The sequence below is a fragment of the Phymastichus coffea genome, unplaced genomic scaffold, assembly GCF_024137745.1.
Source record: "Phymastichus coffea isolate CEN01 unplaced genomic scaffold, Cenicafe_Pcof_1.1 PCOF00091, whole genome shotgun sequence".
In the NCBI taxonomy this organism is placed as follows: domain Eukaryota; kingdom Metazoa; phylum Arthropoda; class Insecta; order Hymenoptera; family Eulophidae; genus Phymastichus; species Phymastichus coffea.
The window spans coordinates 136860-153285 of record NW_026706902.1 but is presented as its reverse complement, the minus strand read 5'-3'; the positions used below and the strand labels follow the sequence as shown (position 1 = coordinate 153285).

At 39.2% G+C, this 16426-nt stretch overlaps 1 protein-coding gene across 1 annotated transcript; it reads right to left on the bottom strand.

The window, feature by feature from the left end:
- Nucleotides 1-10437: 10437 nt before the first annotated feature.
- Nucleotides 10438-12518, bottom strand: LOC131669308 (glucose dehydrogenase [FAD, quinone]-like). The gene is made up of 3 exons (XM_058944093.1): nt 12023-12518; nt 10650-11926; nt 10438-10578 (listed from the first exon to the last, which is right to left on the bottom strand). Exons 1-3 carry the CDS (start codon nt 12516-12518, stop codon nt 10438-10440), a joined length of 1914 nt encoding a protein of 637 aa, XP_058800076.1.
- Between the last annotated feature and the right edge of the window lie 3908 nt (nt 12519-16426).

The following is a 16426-nucleotide window of genomic DNA, read 5'->3' as shown; positions in this document are numbered from 1 at the left end:
CTATTTTGACTTTATCCGAAAGAAACAAATGATAATTATATATGATCTTAAAACCATCGATTGTTCGGATTCCACATTTAACTGTAAGTCCAGTCATGATGCGTGTGAAGCTTTCTTCTTTTGTACTATTTTAAAAAATGGCGGGGGAGGTGGGTTTACTTAAGCATAACTATAGGGAATTAAGACTAATGCGTACTGTACCTAATGTACCTCTGTAGCGTTCCAAGTGGACGTATTTCTTGAAGTTTACAATTAATAACAACAACATTAACTTTAGTTTTTTCAACTTTTTAATCAAATTCGATTGGTCTCATGTTAAGATAAAAAGCTCAATAAAGTAAGCTTTCAGTGCAATAGAAGAGAAGAAAAAAAAATTAAATAGAAGTAAGTGCAGCTTAAAGTAATAAAACAAGGGAAATCAAATTACAAATTATTAACAGCTTGTAAAGTCTCGAGCAAAAGGTAATAAAGACTTCGCGCGATCCTTGGATAATCGTGAAACAATTATTACAGCTATAAAAGTGCGGTACGGAAACTGTATCTGTCAATTAGCAAATTACATACACTCCAGAACTTACAGCTCCTCATCTCTTGCTTTTTTTACCACCCAATAAAATTTATCGTCCGCCAATGCTAGTTTCCGTGGTAGCTCTCGCAACTCGTTTGCGAAAAAATGTTAATAAATCTGCTTTCCAACTGCGGCGACGATAACGATGACGCCGTAAAAAAATTGTATATACGCGCGTACGTCCTCTTTGTCTGTCTGTCTATCTCTCTCTCTTTCTCTCTCTTAGATGACACAAAGTGAAAATATACAACGAGTGGAAAATTAAGGGTCGGCTCGCGCGATAAATTTGCGGCTGTCCACTCAAATATTTTCCGTGCTTTAGACACTCAAGAGACCGAGTTCGCTGCCTTTTTTTTTTCACTCGCTCTCTGACCCTTAACGTCCCCGCGGATATACAAGCTCGGCTCGCGTTTGCTCTTTCCTCTCTCTCCCCCTATAATACTTGCATATTCACAAATCATTTGCGGCTCTTACGCAAGAATTCCTCTCCCTCTCTGGCGATGTACTCAGGCTCGTCGCCGCTGTGTTTTTTCGCCTCTCTGGTCATTCACTCGCCGGCGTACAGCAACTTTTACTTACGTGCGGCCGAGCTACATTTTATAATTAAAATACAAGGAAATTTAATATTTGCCTCAGCGACACTGTTTTACCTACGCCAACGATATTCCACGGCAAGCATGGGAAATGAAATTTCTCTGCGCATTTGAATAACATACCCATATTTTTGCTAGTGGAATTTGATGTATTTATGAACATTAGCATATACAAATAGTTTCTAAAATCGTATTGGTATTAGGTGATTTATAAATAAAAACTCTCAAGGTTATTGTCACTTGAATTATACAGATGATTATTGTCATTTCATCTCCACAAGTTTAATTTAGTACTTGTTTGTATTAAATTAAATTTTTGAAAAAATGATACATTCGTCAAATCGCACTTATGATCCATAATCCTCAACAATATGATGGATTTTTGTCGCATGAGAGTTGAATATGACGGATTTCACGAAAGAGAACAAGAAAATACTCGCTTTCTCTCTCTCTCTCTCTCCTTATTTCGATCCCCACGGTTTTAAGGGAGCAAAGTTGGCCGACGGGCAAAACTGGACGCTAACTCTATGTATATCGATGCATTAGAGAAATCTATATTTCATGTAACGTGACGGGATACCGGCAGCGGCGGGGGCGCGGATGACCCAAAGCGTCCGTTCTGTTCCCCTGAGGAATGGACCTTTCGATAAAGACCGGAGGCGTTCTACAAATTCTTCTTCACTTTTTTCTTCTATTCCAGACTCCGCGACGTGTCACGTACGCTTTTAATACATATTTTTCATGCATGACGTATGGGGCTATGGTTCTTATGCTAATGTATTGGATGCTAATTTGATTTATTTTTTTTTCTTTCTCTTTTTCTGTGATTGCGAAAATTTTCGAATATTTATTTCTCTGTAGACTTTTGGCAAATCAATTATAGAACTATTTTTCCGAGAGATATTTTTCATTTTGAGAAGCAACTGATAATTTGTTGCGTAATAATATTCTCAAAAATTTCGATATAGATTCTTAAAGTGTTACGTCAAATAAAATAGAAATGCGATAGTAATATACCACACTTTTAAGCTTTTAAGCAGTGTCATGTTCGTACCATACAAGAAAATTTCGACAAATTACTTTTTTTAATAACTAATAGTAACAAGAAGTAGCTATTATATATAAATCTTTTTTTCTACGTTAGATGAAAAGGAAAATTCTACCATTTTAAATAAATTATATTGTAATCTCTCCAATTCTTATAAATTGTTAACACAGAAAAACTGTTATGTAAATTAAGTTTTAGAAATGGTAAATTTAAAGAAATCAATGTGAGGTAACAAAAAATTAGGTGATTAAATTATAGAAAACTGAAACCATATGGATTTCGGAAAAATTTTGTCGATAATTTGATTTTCTATATTTTACGCTTTAATTCTTCGAAATTTGATTTGAATTAAAACTTGAAAATGTATATTAATAAATATATCCAGTTTCCATAAAAATTCATCATAAATATGCCATCATTGAAAAAAACACTCGTATAGAGATTGATAAAATTTTTCTGGTTAAGTTGCCAGTATCAATTAATACAAAGAAAAATTCGATCCATCTGACTGCTTTGCATGACAAACATTGGAAACCGGTGATTGTTTCACCACGCCAACGTAGCACTCACAAAATTAGTCGAAGAATTAAAAGCGAAGAAAGAAAACAATGAGGTTGTCGTTTACATTAGAGAAGCCCGAGAAATTCCTTGGATCTCAAAGAGGAGAAAAAAAGAAGGCGCTTTGCGAATGACAGAGAAAATGCGCACGATGGGTTCATTAGGTATTGTAATCGGGACTGGTTTCCGCCACTAATGAAGGTAATGATATTAAGGTTTTTGGTGAGACGCCGACCAAAGGGACAAAGGACTCGGAAAGTCTTAGGGTAAAGCTTTTTCGTGTTTATTTTAAAATAATCCCTTATCTTACTGTTTCATTGATTTTTAAAGCTGTCTCCGTATATAGCTTTTCGTCATTCAAGTATCTCTTATCGTAGTATTCTCATTTTTTAAAATTGGCACGAATGCTTTTAAGAGGGTACTTAGTTGAATGACAAAGCATTGATATTACAGACTAGACAGAGAAAGAAAGCGGCAGAAAGGGCAAGAAAGCGAAAGAGAAACGTCCTTGACAGAGCATGAGAAAAAGGTGTTTCAATATAAAAACAAACTTATTCGAGATGAAAAGAAAAAAATAACGAACGTTATTCATCCAACCTCGCAAATCACGTAGTCCAATCGCAAAACACAGCATGTCATGCATCTCCAGAGCGCTACCCTTTCCGCAAATAGAAAAGCCAGTATTTCAGGCGTATCGGTCACGTAGCCGTAGTATCTCACCGAAGAAAAGACAAGTCCCCGGCGCGTGTTTGCCCATACATCAGAGACAAGGGATGTACACATACACAGCTACACACAGAGGCGTCTGATCCCCTTTTAGATTTTCTTTCTCATGGATGCAACTGTATAAATGCACACGCACGTGATACACACATGTACATACGAAAGTGTCGCTAACTATTTTACGTAACTTCGCCGACAGTTTCGGCTGTGTTGACCACCACGTATGTCCCGTGGGAGGTCAGTTCCAACTCCTTCCCTCCTTTCCTCCTTCCCCTCTCTCTCTCTCTCTCTCTCTCGTCCCAAGATATGCATACGTGACAGACGGACGCGATCCAAGTTTCTATTTCATTCGTTTATATGCGAGAGTGCCGCCAGCGTATTTTCACACCAATCCTCTTTGTGTGTGTGTGCGTGTGCGTGCGTGTGTGTGTGTGTGCGTGTGTGTGTCTATGCTAAAGAGAGCAGAAGAGAGATAGCCTCGTTTTCGAATTCGTACTTCGCTCTGTGTACCACGGGAATTCGAGCGAGACGAGAATGCAAATAGAAAATTAGAAACACGCTGTAGATGCACCGAGGCAGATTTTTCGAAAAATGTTCGGCAAGGGCTCTTTAGGAAAGTTTAATTGGAAAGAGTTTTTCGGAGTGCTTTTACTTTGCCGAAGAGATTCTAAGATACTAGTTCCTCGAGCTATTTGTTTGGCAGTGATATTTAAGTTGTCGGATAAAGCGTTTTTTCAACCAGTTAATTATGAATGAGTTCTCAGTAAAATCATTTAATTGTGAAATATAGCTAACGTGAGCTTGTAGAGCATCGGTTATAAGCTTGTAATTCTCGCATCAGCAATTTCAAGAGTAAAAGCATACTTCAGCTACTGTAGCTTCAATTGGAAAATTGAAGTATGGCTCATGCACAAAAGTTATCGCAATAACATTATACCTATACAGGAGGAGACATGTGGTAGAGTGAAACGTGTAGAACTAGCAGAGCGTAATCGAATATACCTCCGGCCTTGGTAAATCAAGTACTCGTAAGAATTTGCAGAATATTGTGGAAACAAGGTAGTTATTGCGCCACTGTCCGTCCGACTGAACAAATACGATACCTTCTCGCATTTCTATACTATTATTTCAGTACATTCTGGTTATTTTTTAAAATGTATATACGATATGCCAGAATGCTTCATGTACAAGTTGGAGTGGATTGTTTTGAGCGATAGAAATGAAAATGAAATTCTTGCTGATATAGAGGTCTGAATCTATTTCCTACAATAGGTATGTGTATCACTGATATGATATCATTCAGTTTGAATTGGAGTTCTGTTCATAAAATGTTATTATATCACTCGGCGAAGGAAAGCTTTTAGTCGCTTAGCTGATTATTAAGAAAAGAAGTTCGACGTGCGAATAAAAATTGACTGCGATGAGTAAACGTATCGATCTCTTCTACATATAGATTGGAAAATGTTTTATACTAACCGCAAAGGAAAATTATCGTTATTGCACAAGTCGTGGATGGCAAAAACTCGAGTGCCACACAGGCTCGTCGTACGTCGTACCTGGCTAATCCGCAGCAACGGGTGTGGGGATGAGCGCGTGCGAATCCATGATGACGGGCGAGTCCCTTGGCCAGCGCGTAGATTTACTACGCTCTCCTATAATTATCATCATAAAGTCGTCGCTTTACGAGCGGTAAGGGCGTCCTCGTAAAGGAATGCTCCATTTCGTTGCCGTTTGCGACTGGCCCAGCTCCGCCTGCCACACTCGCATGCGTGCGGGCACAGTCCCATAACGAGATGAGATGATGGCAACGCTTCGAAATTTCTCTCCTCTCCATCCTACTCTCCCTTCCTCTCTCTCTCTCTGTCTCTCTCTCTCTCTCTCTCTGTCTCTCTCTCTCTGTCTCTCTCTCTCTCTCTCTCTCTCTCTCTCTCTCTGTTTATTAAGAAGTACGCGGACGCTTTATTTTCGCGTCGAGGCCGCGCGAGCGAGAAGAGCTTTTATAAGTGGTATACTTTGTGAAGGCGTTTATTGAGAGGGAGATGGAATTGACGGCGCGAAACTTGGTATTTTCGGCGCCGACTGTGAACGTTATTTCGCATAGAGCAATTGAGTTTTTTTTAGTTTTATTACGAGCAGTTCTTATTTTAAGATGAAATGAAGTGTAGATTTTTGATTGGTTTCTCGTCTGCTTAACTAGGTTTGAAGCGGTATACGAAAGGCGACACGTTAGACGTGAAAGTTTGCTCGCCTCTGTATTCTTAGAGTTTGAAGAAATGAATTTTTCGCTATTTTCACCTTTTAATTCTGTCGTCGGAGCACCTGTGCTGTCGATCTCGTCGAACTTTTCAAATTTCTCGCGCGATATTAAAATCTGTTCGTGCTCTCTATCCCCGAGTCGTCGTCGCCTCGCGCGCAATCCAAGTCTATCGGTGACGAGGCGCCGTCAAAGGAGTACGGAGGAGAGAGCAACTTTTTGTTTCTCGCTCGTCCATTGTCCGTGCACGCGACCCCCTCTCACCCTCATTTCCGCGGGCTCGTGCTAAAGTGAACCGACCAAGGCGCGCGAGACTGCTCCTTTGTTCGATTTCGCAAGCTCGCTCGATAGATGGATATTGCCATCAAGATTGAAAAACAGCCGCGCCAGAAGGACGCTTCCAGTTCGCTTTGCGGTAGACGCTTTGTCGAATCGTATTGCACGTTTTGCCGCTTTTATTTCGTCAATGGAGCTTAGATGTACTTTCGCTGGAGTTTACGCGATGCTCTAACTCTTTTCAATTATTCGATGAGACTTTGCGATTGCATCATTACGCCATTGAGAATCTCATCGGTCCTTACCTTTTATTTTTAAAGAACAGATTGCGTTCAGTGCGAGAAATAAGTTGGACTTGGCTGATTATTTCAATATTGACGCAATTAAAACGATAAAACGGTCAAACGTAAATGTAAAACCGTATAAAAGTAGCCATGCCACGTTTGATCAAAAGCTACAAATAGAAAACTTGTTCGTTTGCTTTCAGTCAACAATGAAAACGAGAATATCCACATCTGAGAAGGCTCGCATTCAACGGCGCTGTCGCAGTAGCGGTAAGTGTTGACAAAACATTTTTGTTTCCGCATCGCCAACAGCGCAGTAGTGACGATGCCGAGTTATAACCAGGCACGCGGCAGCGTAAAAATGAGCATCACCACAGCGAAGACAGTAATGTAGTTTCAGCGTAGCAGCTCATCATTTCGCGCGACAAACCAGAAAATCTCGCCGAAAAAAGGACAACAAAAATACCCCCGTTAACACCTGCGCCCGCGCTCATTTGCGACAAGAATATTGTCAAGCTCTGTGCAATATCTCTGTGTGACCTTCGGCCCAACTCTCCGCCATTGAAATTCGCGGCGCAATTACGTGACGCGCAACGTAGGAGATGCGGCTAATCCATTGAATGAGTTCAGCGAACCGTAAGCGAGCAGAGCAGGCAGTTACGGCATATACCGGCGCGACAATGCCGATTCGCGCGTTCAGACAAAGATCTCTCTCGCCAATTAATGTCCGCCGCGCGCGCCTGTTAAAGGACAGAGCTGTGTATCGCTTTTGCGGTCTTGTCGATGCCGAAAGGAACAGCCCTATTACGTGCTTCTACCTTTCAACCGATTTCTATAGAATCGCTATGTGTCGGCTGTGCAGTGAGATTATTTTTGTGGCTTGCGAGCGTCGACAATGGAGTCTTTGGCAAAGTAAGTCGTTACATTGTAACAGGCCACTTCTTATTTTTGGACAAGTTAATTTAATTGACTCGCCACACGGCAGCTGAAAAATATTCGCGCGACACGCTTGGAGAAAGCAAGGCGAAGAAATAAACAATAGTGACAGCAGTCGAGTCGTACAGAGGCAAGAAACAAAGCGAACTCGATAAGGCCTGTTTGTTTGGGGGCGGGCTGGGGAAGGGGAGGGGGAGGGTGGCAGAGGCAACGTTGCGCGAGAAAATTCCGGTGGCGAGCGCTTCTAACGAGAGCAATTCTACGGTTCGCCCTCTTAATTAATACAACTTTTATTATTGTTTCCTTGAACAATTCAACCGCGCTTTCGCTCCCTTTAAACTTTCGCGCATACCTCGCGCTCGAGCCGCTGATTTTTCCTTTTGTGCGTGCGCGCCCACTGTCTTCTCTCGCGTTTGCTTTTTTGCTTATTTAGTTTTTGCACAGCGTTGCCGTCCGACGACGAGAGTTATTCAGCGCTTTGCCGGAGAGAGCAAGAGAGACTACGCTGTTGCGCGACTACTGCGCTAGTATACCGCGAGGACTGTTGTGTTTGACTTTTGAACATGACGAGTCCCGTGTCGGAGATCCCGCAGACAACACCGGAGGATCCTTGTCTCTGTGCGCAAAAATTGTTTGCTTTGGCTGTTTCAATTTTTTATTTTCTTACACTCATATCGCTATAACGGCTGAAATATATATTTTTAAAAAGTCGTGTAAAAATAGATTTTGTTAGATTTCCAGCCCACGCAAAAGCAAATACATACGAGAATTCCCATAGCAATGATATCTTATGCGCAGAATTATATATGAATTTCAAATGAAATCAAGTTTTTATTTGAATTTATCGAAGAGAACTGTGGATAAGATATCTGAAACGCAATAATAGCACCATAGAACGTGCCCACTAGACTTTAGCAAGAGCTGGAATAGTCCTCTTGAGAGTTTTTCGTAAAAGAAGTAAGGTCGGCCCTGAGCACTTGTACGTAAATATCAGAGTCGAGTAGCCGTAGAGGCATAGACAACAAAGAGGCACGCACTTAGCGTGTGCGGCGTAGATGGGCATGGGCATGGGCATGTGCAGCGCGCAAACTGTTGTCGAGGTGCGCTATGCTACTGCCTCGGACGCGATACACCTCGGACGTTAACGACATTTGCGCTACCGCCGTTGGGTGGGAGTTTAGTGCGCGGACGTTGGTCAGTGTTGGAGTAAAGTCACTGCAAGCTGCTGACACTCTTACGTCGTCGTCTAGTGGTCAACACTGAGCGCGTGTACGTGTGTACACGCGCCAACCGCAAAATGGTCGTCGTACATACCCTGAGAACTCGCGATGCTGCTACGCGGACCAAGTTTCCGTTCAAGTTTGCCACCTCCGTACGCGAATATCGTGCTTAGCAAAATCAATGATACTGACTTTCCGACCCGAAGTTTCGCCAACGACCTTACATCGGCCGCCGAGCTGCCACCACGTCCCTCTCTTCGCGCGCTAATGGCCCACGTACTTTGCCCCTCCCCCCGCGCAAGCTTTTCCACACTTGTTAGACTGCCGGTTAAACGGTTATTAGCCGGCTTTTTCAGTTTTTAATGAAAATCACGAAATCTCTTACTTACTTTCGAGAGAGCTGCTTACTTTCAGTTTACGGATAAATTAATTTTAAGCTTCTTCCTTCCATTAGAGAGTCATTTAATAATTACAGATGCGTCTGTGGTACATTATCCTTGTCGCTGGACATTGCGAATAAACGGAAGCGCCTTTAGCTCATATAATTAAATACAAAATTAGGAAGCTTTAATGGTTTGATTTTGAAAATGTCGTATAAACTATAAAACATTTACGGCCTATTAACGATTAGTTCATTGTCGATGGTTCAGTGTTTGCAAGTCAGTAATGCAATACAAGTAATGCGCGTCGCTATGAAAAGGTAAAGTCATTCCAACACTCTTATTTATAATGCTTCGTCGATAGAGCCAACTCGCTTGGCGAGTGTTTCCAAATGGTTTCAATCTTAATTAAAACAGCGAGCGATTAAGCCTTTTCGCAGTCCTTTTATGCCTCGGCCGGCAGTAGAGAAGATAGGAGTACGAGGAGAGGGGGGGAGGAGGAGTCAGAAAAGTCCGCGCGCGGTGATGATGGGCGCTGGCTCTCGAGCTAATTGCGAAGGGTAGGAGGAGAGGATTAAAAATATTTCCGATACGAGCAAAGGAAAGTGAGGCGCGGGGAGGGGGAGGGAGGCATGAGCGCTTGAATTATAACGCGAGAATGCAGGTTATGCATCGAGGAGCAGCAGCTGCCGCGAGCACGAAACGAAGAAGGAGGAGGAGGAAAGTCCAAGTAATTAACAACTTTTTGAAGCTGAGGATAATCTCCGGACAGATTCCCTTCGTTTGCCCCAAAGAGTTTTAGCGTCGCTAAGCCGTGACCATTTGCCTGTCGAGCCTCGACGATCCTTCACGATTCTACCACTCTTTTTCTCCCTGCCTCGTCACCGTTCACGGAGAAAGCGTCGTCTCCCTCGTGCACGCGCCTGTTTATAATTAAACTTTTTCCGAGCGCAAGCTCTCTCTCTCTCTCTCTCTCTCTCTCTCTCTCACTCTCACTCTGTGTCTTTTTCTCTCGGTCTTGTACGTTTGCCGGATCCTTAGTGATTCTAATTGTCGTTAAGCTATGGCCCTTCCGTTAACACTCTGCTCATTTTCGTTTTTTAGTTATTTTGCTCTCGTGATCATACATACTTTTTGCTTTCGGAGACTATTTTTTATTTTTCTTTCGAACAGTGAAAAAGAATCAAAGATTTGCTGCAGATACGAAACGATTGGTTTTAAAATGACTGATTCTTTGGAAAATTGATAATCAAAATAGCTTGGTAAAATATGCTTGTTACAATTTTTGTTCCATCACTGGTTTTGCATTTTCGAATCGTTCATTGATCCAAACCTTTATAAAACAATCTTTATTAAATCTTGTCATATTAAAGAAACTGTTAATAAAATATATTAATACAATGGTAATAATTTATTATTTTTATTTATGGAAATACTTAACAATTTATATCTTGGTTGAAGTTGTGCTCGATTGGTGTAGGCAGTACGGAAAGAAAACAACTTTTGATGCTTTTTTATACACTTAGACAATTATTGCCATGTGAATAAATTTATTATTTGAATAGTTTACTATTATTAAACTTTTAATTTTTATTAATTAATTGATAAATCCCCAATAAGATTTTATTAAATCAGCTGCTTTCTCAGCAACTGCAATTGTTGGAATATTCAAGTGGGCTGTTGGTATCATTGGCATTATTGAAGAATCTGCTACCCTTAAATTTTTTATTCCTTGCACCTGTAAACATGATATTATTTTATATTTTAATATGGAAGTGAAATAAAATATTTTAAATAAATAAAATTTGCCTGTAATTTTGTGTTAACAACTGCTGACGGATCATTTTCTGCACCCATTTTGCATGTTCCACAGTGGTGCCAGATAGTTAATGTAAAAGTTCTAAACGCACACTCCCAGTATGAATCTGAATCTAGTACGTGATTTTCACATCCAGGAACAATCGCGTCATTCATTCTTGATTCATATCGTTGAAGTGCTTTACTTTTAGTTATTTCGATTGCTGCTTTGATAATTTTTATTCCCACTCGTATATCCTCGGGATCAGAAAAGTAATTTGCATGTATTTTGGGATTATCTTTAGGATCTGCACTTCGTAGGTATACTTTGCCTCGGCTTTTAGGCTGAATAAGTACTGGAAAAAGAGCATAAGCATGACGGAAAATTGTATTACCAAAGAATTTTTTAAAGAAACTTTCTTTAAACCCGAAAACTTTATGCATTAGTAATTCTGATCCAAAGTGTATATTGACGAATATAATTTCTGCATTCGGCTCTTCATTGTCGAGGCTCGAGTCGTCAACGTTTAAATATCCTAATCCTTCAATAGCGGTTGGTGTTGTGAATGGACCCGATCTTTTTGTAAGATAATCCGATAAAGCAGGATTGGATGGTTTTATGAGTTCTGGTACTACAATACTTTCAGTTTCATTGGTTAAAAACGACAATCCTCCGTAAGCAATATGATCCATCAAATTTTCACCAACAGGTGCACTTTTCAAAACACTGATATTGAAACTTTGTAAATGTTCTGCTGGACCAATTCCGGAGAGCATAAGAATTTTTGGTGAACCTATTGCTCCAGCGCATACAATCACCTCTTTACTTGCTATTACTTCGATTTTTCTATTTCTCTTTGTAAATTCTACGCCGTAAGCAGTTTTGGTCTCAGGATTGATTAACACTTTATTCACATGACTATTCATACTGACAAATAAGTTTTTCCGAGTTTTGATGGGATGCAGGTATGCTCGATTAACGCTCATTCTTTCCCCATTAATTTGATTAGTTTGCAAATAAGCGAAACCTGTTTGTTGACCACTGTTGTAATCGACTACAGTTGGGAATCCAAATTCTCTACCTGATTCAACAAAGGCATGTACAAGCGGAGATTGATAAGCTGCGTTCGTGACGCGTACTGGCCCGTCATAGCCATGTGCTTCTCTTTTTGTATTTGCTAGTGGGACATTATATTTTTCTAGTTTTTTGAAATATTTTAGCATTTCGTCCCAAGACCAACTATTGTCACCAGTCAGTTCAGCCCAAGTATCATAGTTTTTTTTATTACCTAAAAGTACGTATAATATTGTATAAAATATTTTCTTAATAATATGCCTGTGTTTTGTATTAGGTTAAGAAGTAAGGAAAAATATCAAGGTCGTACCTCGAGTAACCATCATGTAATTCACAGAACTTGTTCCTCCCATTCCTTTGCCAAATGGAATTTTACATTGTTTATTATCGATTCCTAGGCAATATTGATTTGAAGGTTCGGTTAAATATCCCCATTGCTTATTCTTATCAAGTTCTAAATAAATGGCAGTTAAAGGGATATCCATGATTAAATTCTCTTTGCTTCCTGCTTCGATTAAAAGTACTCTAGCCTCTTCGATTTCTGTCAGTCTATTTGCGATGGTAGCTCCTGCACTGCCGGCTCCAACAATAATAAAATCATATTCTTGTTTATTCGACGGCGTAATATCGTGAAGCTCATTTGCGGTCAGTTTGAGAGCATCGCTTATAAATTTTAAACCGCCAGTTGTTAGCAGTATCAAATTTTTTAGTATCTGTATTATATTGTCTATGATACTTTGAGAATTTGCGGGAGTACTGAATATTGACAAAGCAGCGATACAAATGAATACTAGCCGTAGGTTCATCTTGTTAATTATTCCAAGATTTCTCCACAGTAAATTTAGACGATGACTGAAAACCAAAATTTTATTTCTGAAAATCAAGTAATCTTTATCTTATAAAAAAAATGTTACTCATCTGACAAGTTGAATTCTTTTTTGGACGTAATAAATCGATGAAATGAGAAATTCAACTTTGATCATGTTCATGAAAAAACAAATTAATTATAATTATCTGGTTAAATTACATAAGCATTTAAAATTTTCGTTTTTGAGAAATAATCAAGTGTTTTCAATTTATGCAAATATGCTTACAGAAGAAGCGTGTAAGACATTAGATATTTTGTTTCTTAATTTTCTAGAAAGTAAATAGATATGATAGAAAATTAAATAGCAGTATTTAATATGTCAAACTTATATTTGTGTAATCTAAATTGCTTAATTTTCTTTACGAACGTACCTGGATGTTTCAGTATGCTTTTATGAGAATAATATTTCTGTACGTACACCTCTCTAGTTTTACATGCGCAACCATGCGAAACTTGATAATTACGACATAGCACGGCATGCAGTTGCAGACTACATGTGGCTTTCTTTTATATCGTTACTGTGTAACCGGTTTTATATTTTGAGCAAGGTAATTAATGCAACACTGAATTATCTTTCATGGCGAAAAACTACAATACTGTATCTCACGCAGAAATATTGTCAAAAAAATTATTATTTCATGATATCTGAAAAAAAATAATGTCAACTTTCTGTTTTTTTTTTTTCTTTATTTTTAGTTTATTACGAATTCCATATTTTTATAGAAGATAACGAAGGATATTTTATGTATCAGTATAAATGAAGATTTCTTTTGTACAAATAAATGCTCAATTGTTATTTAATTGATAAAAATCAAGTGGATTAATTACATTTTAAAAATTAAACTCAGTGAATCAGTGAAACTCAGTGGAACTGAACTCAGTGGAACACGCTTTGTACTTACGTGACGGAATTTTCGAGAAATTCAAAGCTCATAATTTTAATTTTCCATAGAGAGATCACTTTTACGTTTATTTCACAAGGTAATAAAAATTTGATTTTACAAGCACGGACTTGAATAGTAGAGGATTTTGAAAATAAACAGAATATAAGGTAGATGATATGATTGATGTACGCCATCGGATGGCTCTTCTATTGTCAACTAGCTTTTAATTAGGTATCTAGTCGCACTAACCTGCTGCTCGAATCGCTGCCTTATGCTCACATAGAACGTGAGAAATGCATTGTTCTTTAAGCAATAGAGGATGCTCACGACTTTCCTCTATAAGGTTATGGCTATAGTATATAGGCGTTTGAATTTCACCATGCGTGAAACAGTAGCATTGTGACGCGACTAACTGATATTTCCTAGTATGGCAATGCCTGCCAAATGTCGTATACGTATTTTTTTCACCAACAAAATCTTTTGTATGTTTGTGCACGTGGTATATAACACTTTAATCTTAAAATGTCTTGTCTTTAATAATATAATTTTTAATGATGTCATACTTAGAGTTTGATAAAAGATAATGTTTCTTTGTTTTTTGAAAAATATGATGTTTTATATTAATCGTTAAGTTCTTATACAGAAATTTTGAAAACATTTATAGAATTGAAATATTCTTAAGCATACTTTTTTTTCGTAAATTTTAATATTATTTAGAAAAACTATCGACTGAAATCATTGAGTTATTGGCGGATGATTGAAAAAAGATTCCAATGGAAAAGAGTGTTTTGACCACTTGTCGACTTTTGCCAGACCGGAGCCCCGAGCAAAGGAAGAGATGGGCTTATTGCGTGCCCACAAGGAAATACGAAATTATTTGTCGAGTGTATAGGAGCGCGACAATTTTGGGTCAATATTTTCCGCAAACATGAAGCAACACTTATCCGAAAATATGTGTAGAGGCTCTCGCTGTCGATCGTCAGCACCACAGTATTGACATTATCTAATTGGCTATCTTCGCATTCCCCCTTAAGCTTCTAAAGGGCTTTGACAGTGATACGTTTGCGTTGAATTTATAAAAATATGATAATGCTGAGTAAACGTGTAACTTGTTCAATTGGTGTTGGTTTCCGATACACTAGCATGACATTTGACAGCCCCTTTCAAAACAGTTATTATTCTGACTGTGTGGTTGTGTGAAAAAGATAAAAATTACATATGTTTGGCAGTGTGATGGGGGCTTTATAAAACTATGTAATCGAATTTTGAAAGCGAACGAAGAGCGACAGGGCAAGCGGGGTAAGCATGTAAAACGTTGTCGCGCGTTTCACCTGCACGGTACGTGCATGCGTGTTGTCGTAGTATATACGCATGCAGATGCCAGGTCAGCCAGGCAAGCAGGCATACGCGAAACTTTTGCGTTAAGCTGCGGTCGAGCCGTTGTAGCGGGTGGCTGTATTTGCAATCTAGAATGGAATCTGTCGGCTCCAGACATTATTTAGCTTTCGCTCTCTCCTTTTAACCCAAAAATCCCAGGCCCAGTAGCGTTCGTATACAGTATACCTACAAGGTTAGAGGCTGGCGTGCGCGTGCGAGCCGAACCTTCAGGGTGAAGCGCTTCAAAATGTCAGATCACGCGCCGAGAGTATGTGTATTCCGCTTTTGCGCTGCTGCTGCGGTGCGGCGCTTGATCGATTAATTAAAAATAGCCAGAGTTTAAGTTAGAAAATTTTCTTGCGATGAGAGATTGATCGCTTCTCCAAACTTTTCACATTCTTCCTTTGTCATGCTTTCGGATTGACGCTTTTGCTAAAAGTTTAGACGGTAGTTTTTTTTTCGTATAAATCTACCTGCCGAATGATATCTGGTCAAACATCAATACTACCGTTATGCTAAAAATTAATTCGATTTTAAATAACTTATGTCCCATCAACGTACGACACAAGTTTCTCTTATTCAATTTCATTGTGTTTCACGGTTTAGCAAAATTTAGATTCACTTTATTTTCGACTGTGTTCTGTAATGATTATAGCTTTTTTCCTACTCACAATACTTGCATTCAGTCGACAAAAGAGTCCATTGCTCTTGCGTATTCCGACCACGTATTCGCGCAATATTAGTCTTTCGCACATGAAGAAAGTGTGAGAGAGAAATAGAGAGAGAGAGAGAGAGAGAGAGAGAGAGAGCCCAGTGCGCGCTCTACATATCGACTTCTTTGGTAAACAGGATTTGAAGCTTATTTCGCGGGAATAAGAATAGGCCAGCGGAAAGTGCAGACCCCTCTATTTCCTTTGCATATCAACCGATTGTGTAGGCGCGCGTGTGTAACTCGCGAAAAAATTCGTGACCGGGACCCAAAGGCAAATAAAGAAAGAGAATTTCTCTAGCGAGCGAGCGTTATACATTCATCTGCCGTTCACGTAAAAGATGTGGCGCAAATTGAATAAGCCGGCAAATCGAATTTGCCGAGTAATGAACGAAAGTATATGTATGCGGATAAAGGGAAATTGTTGTTCCGATGCAAGATATTTTTAAAGCGAAGCTGAATGTTGTCGAAAAACCATTTGGCAGATATTTTTCGCCATATAAATATCATATTAGCGTGACCTGGATGTATCATTGAAATGAGTTATACATTATTGATTAATTCATTATCAACTGGTGTGCACAGTTTTCCGTAAGAAATATTTGCGCAGCTGGAACGTCTTTAAAATTATTGTGTTATAGATTAGAGTGGCAGTCTATTTGGTCTAAACGTACTGTTTTTGATTTTCTCAACTATCTTTCATCCATTTACGAAAGCCACGTTTCAACATCGTTGAAAATTTTTAATTTCACGACTTTTAGTTTGTCATGTAGCCTAAAAAGATACCTCCGACTATATCGGTAGAGTGTTTTTTTGAAGAGCTCTTGGAAGTCGCCGAAAGTTTTCAAAGCTATTGAAAAAGCCTAATGGGATGTA

Coding starts and splice junctions, on each gene's coding strand:
- LOC131669308 (XM_058944093.1), bottom strand. CDS start 12,518: ATGAACCTACGGCTAGTATTCATTTGTATCGCTGCTTTGTCAATATTC. Junction 11,927..12,022: donor TTACATGATGGTTACTCGAG/GTACGACCTTGA, acceptor ACGTACTTTTAG/GTAATAAAAAAAACTATGAT. Junction 10,579..10,649: donor TTGTTAACACAAAATTACAG/GCAAATTTTATT, acceptor TCATGTTTACAG/GTGCAAGGAATAAAAAATTT.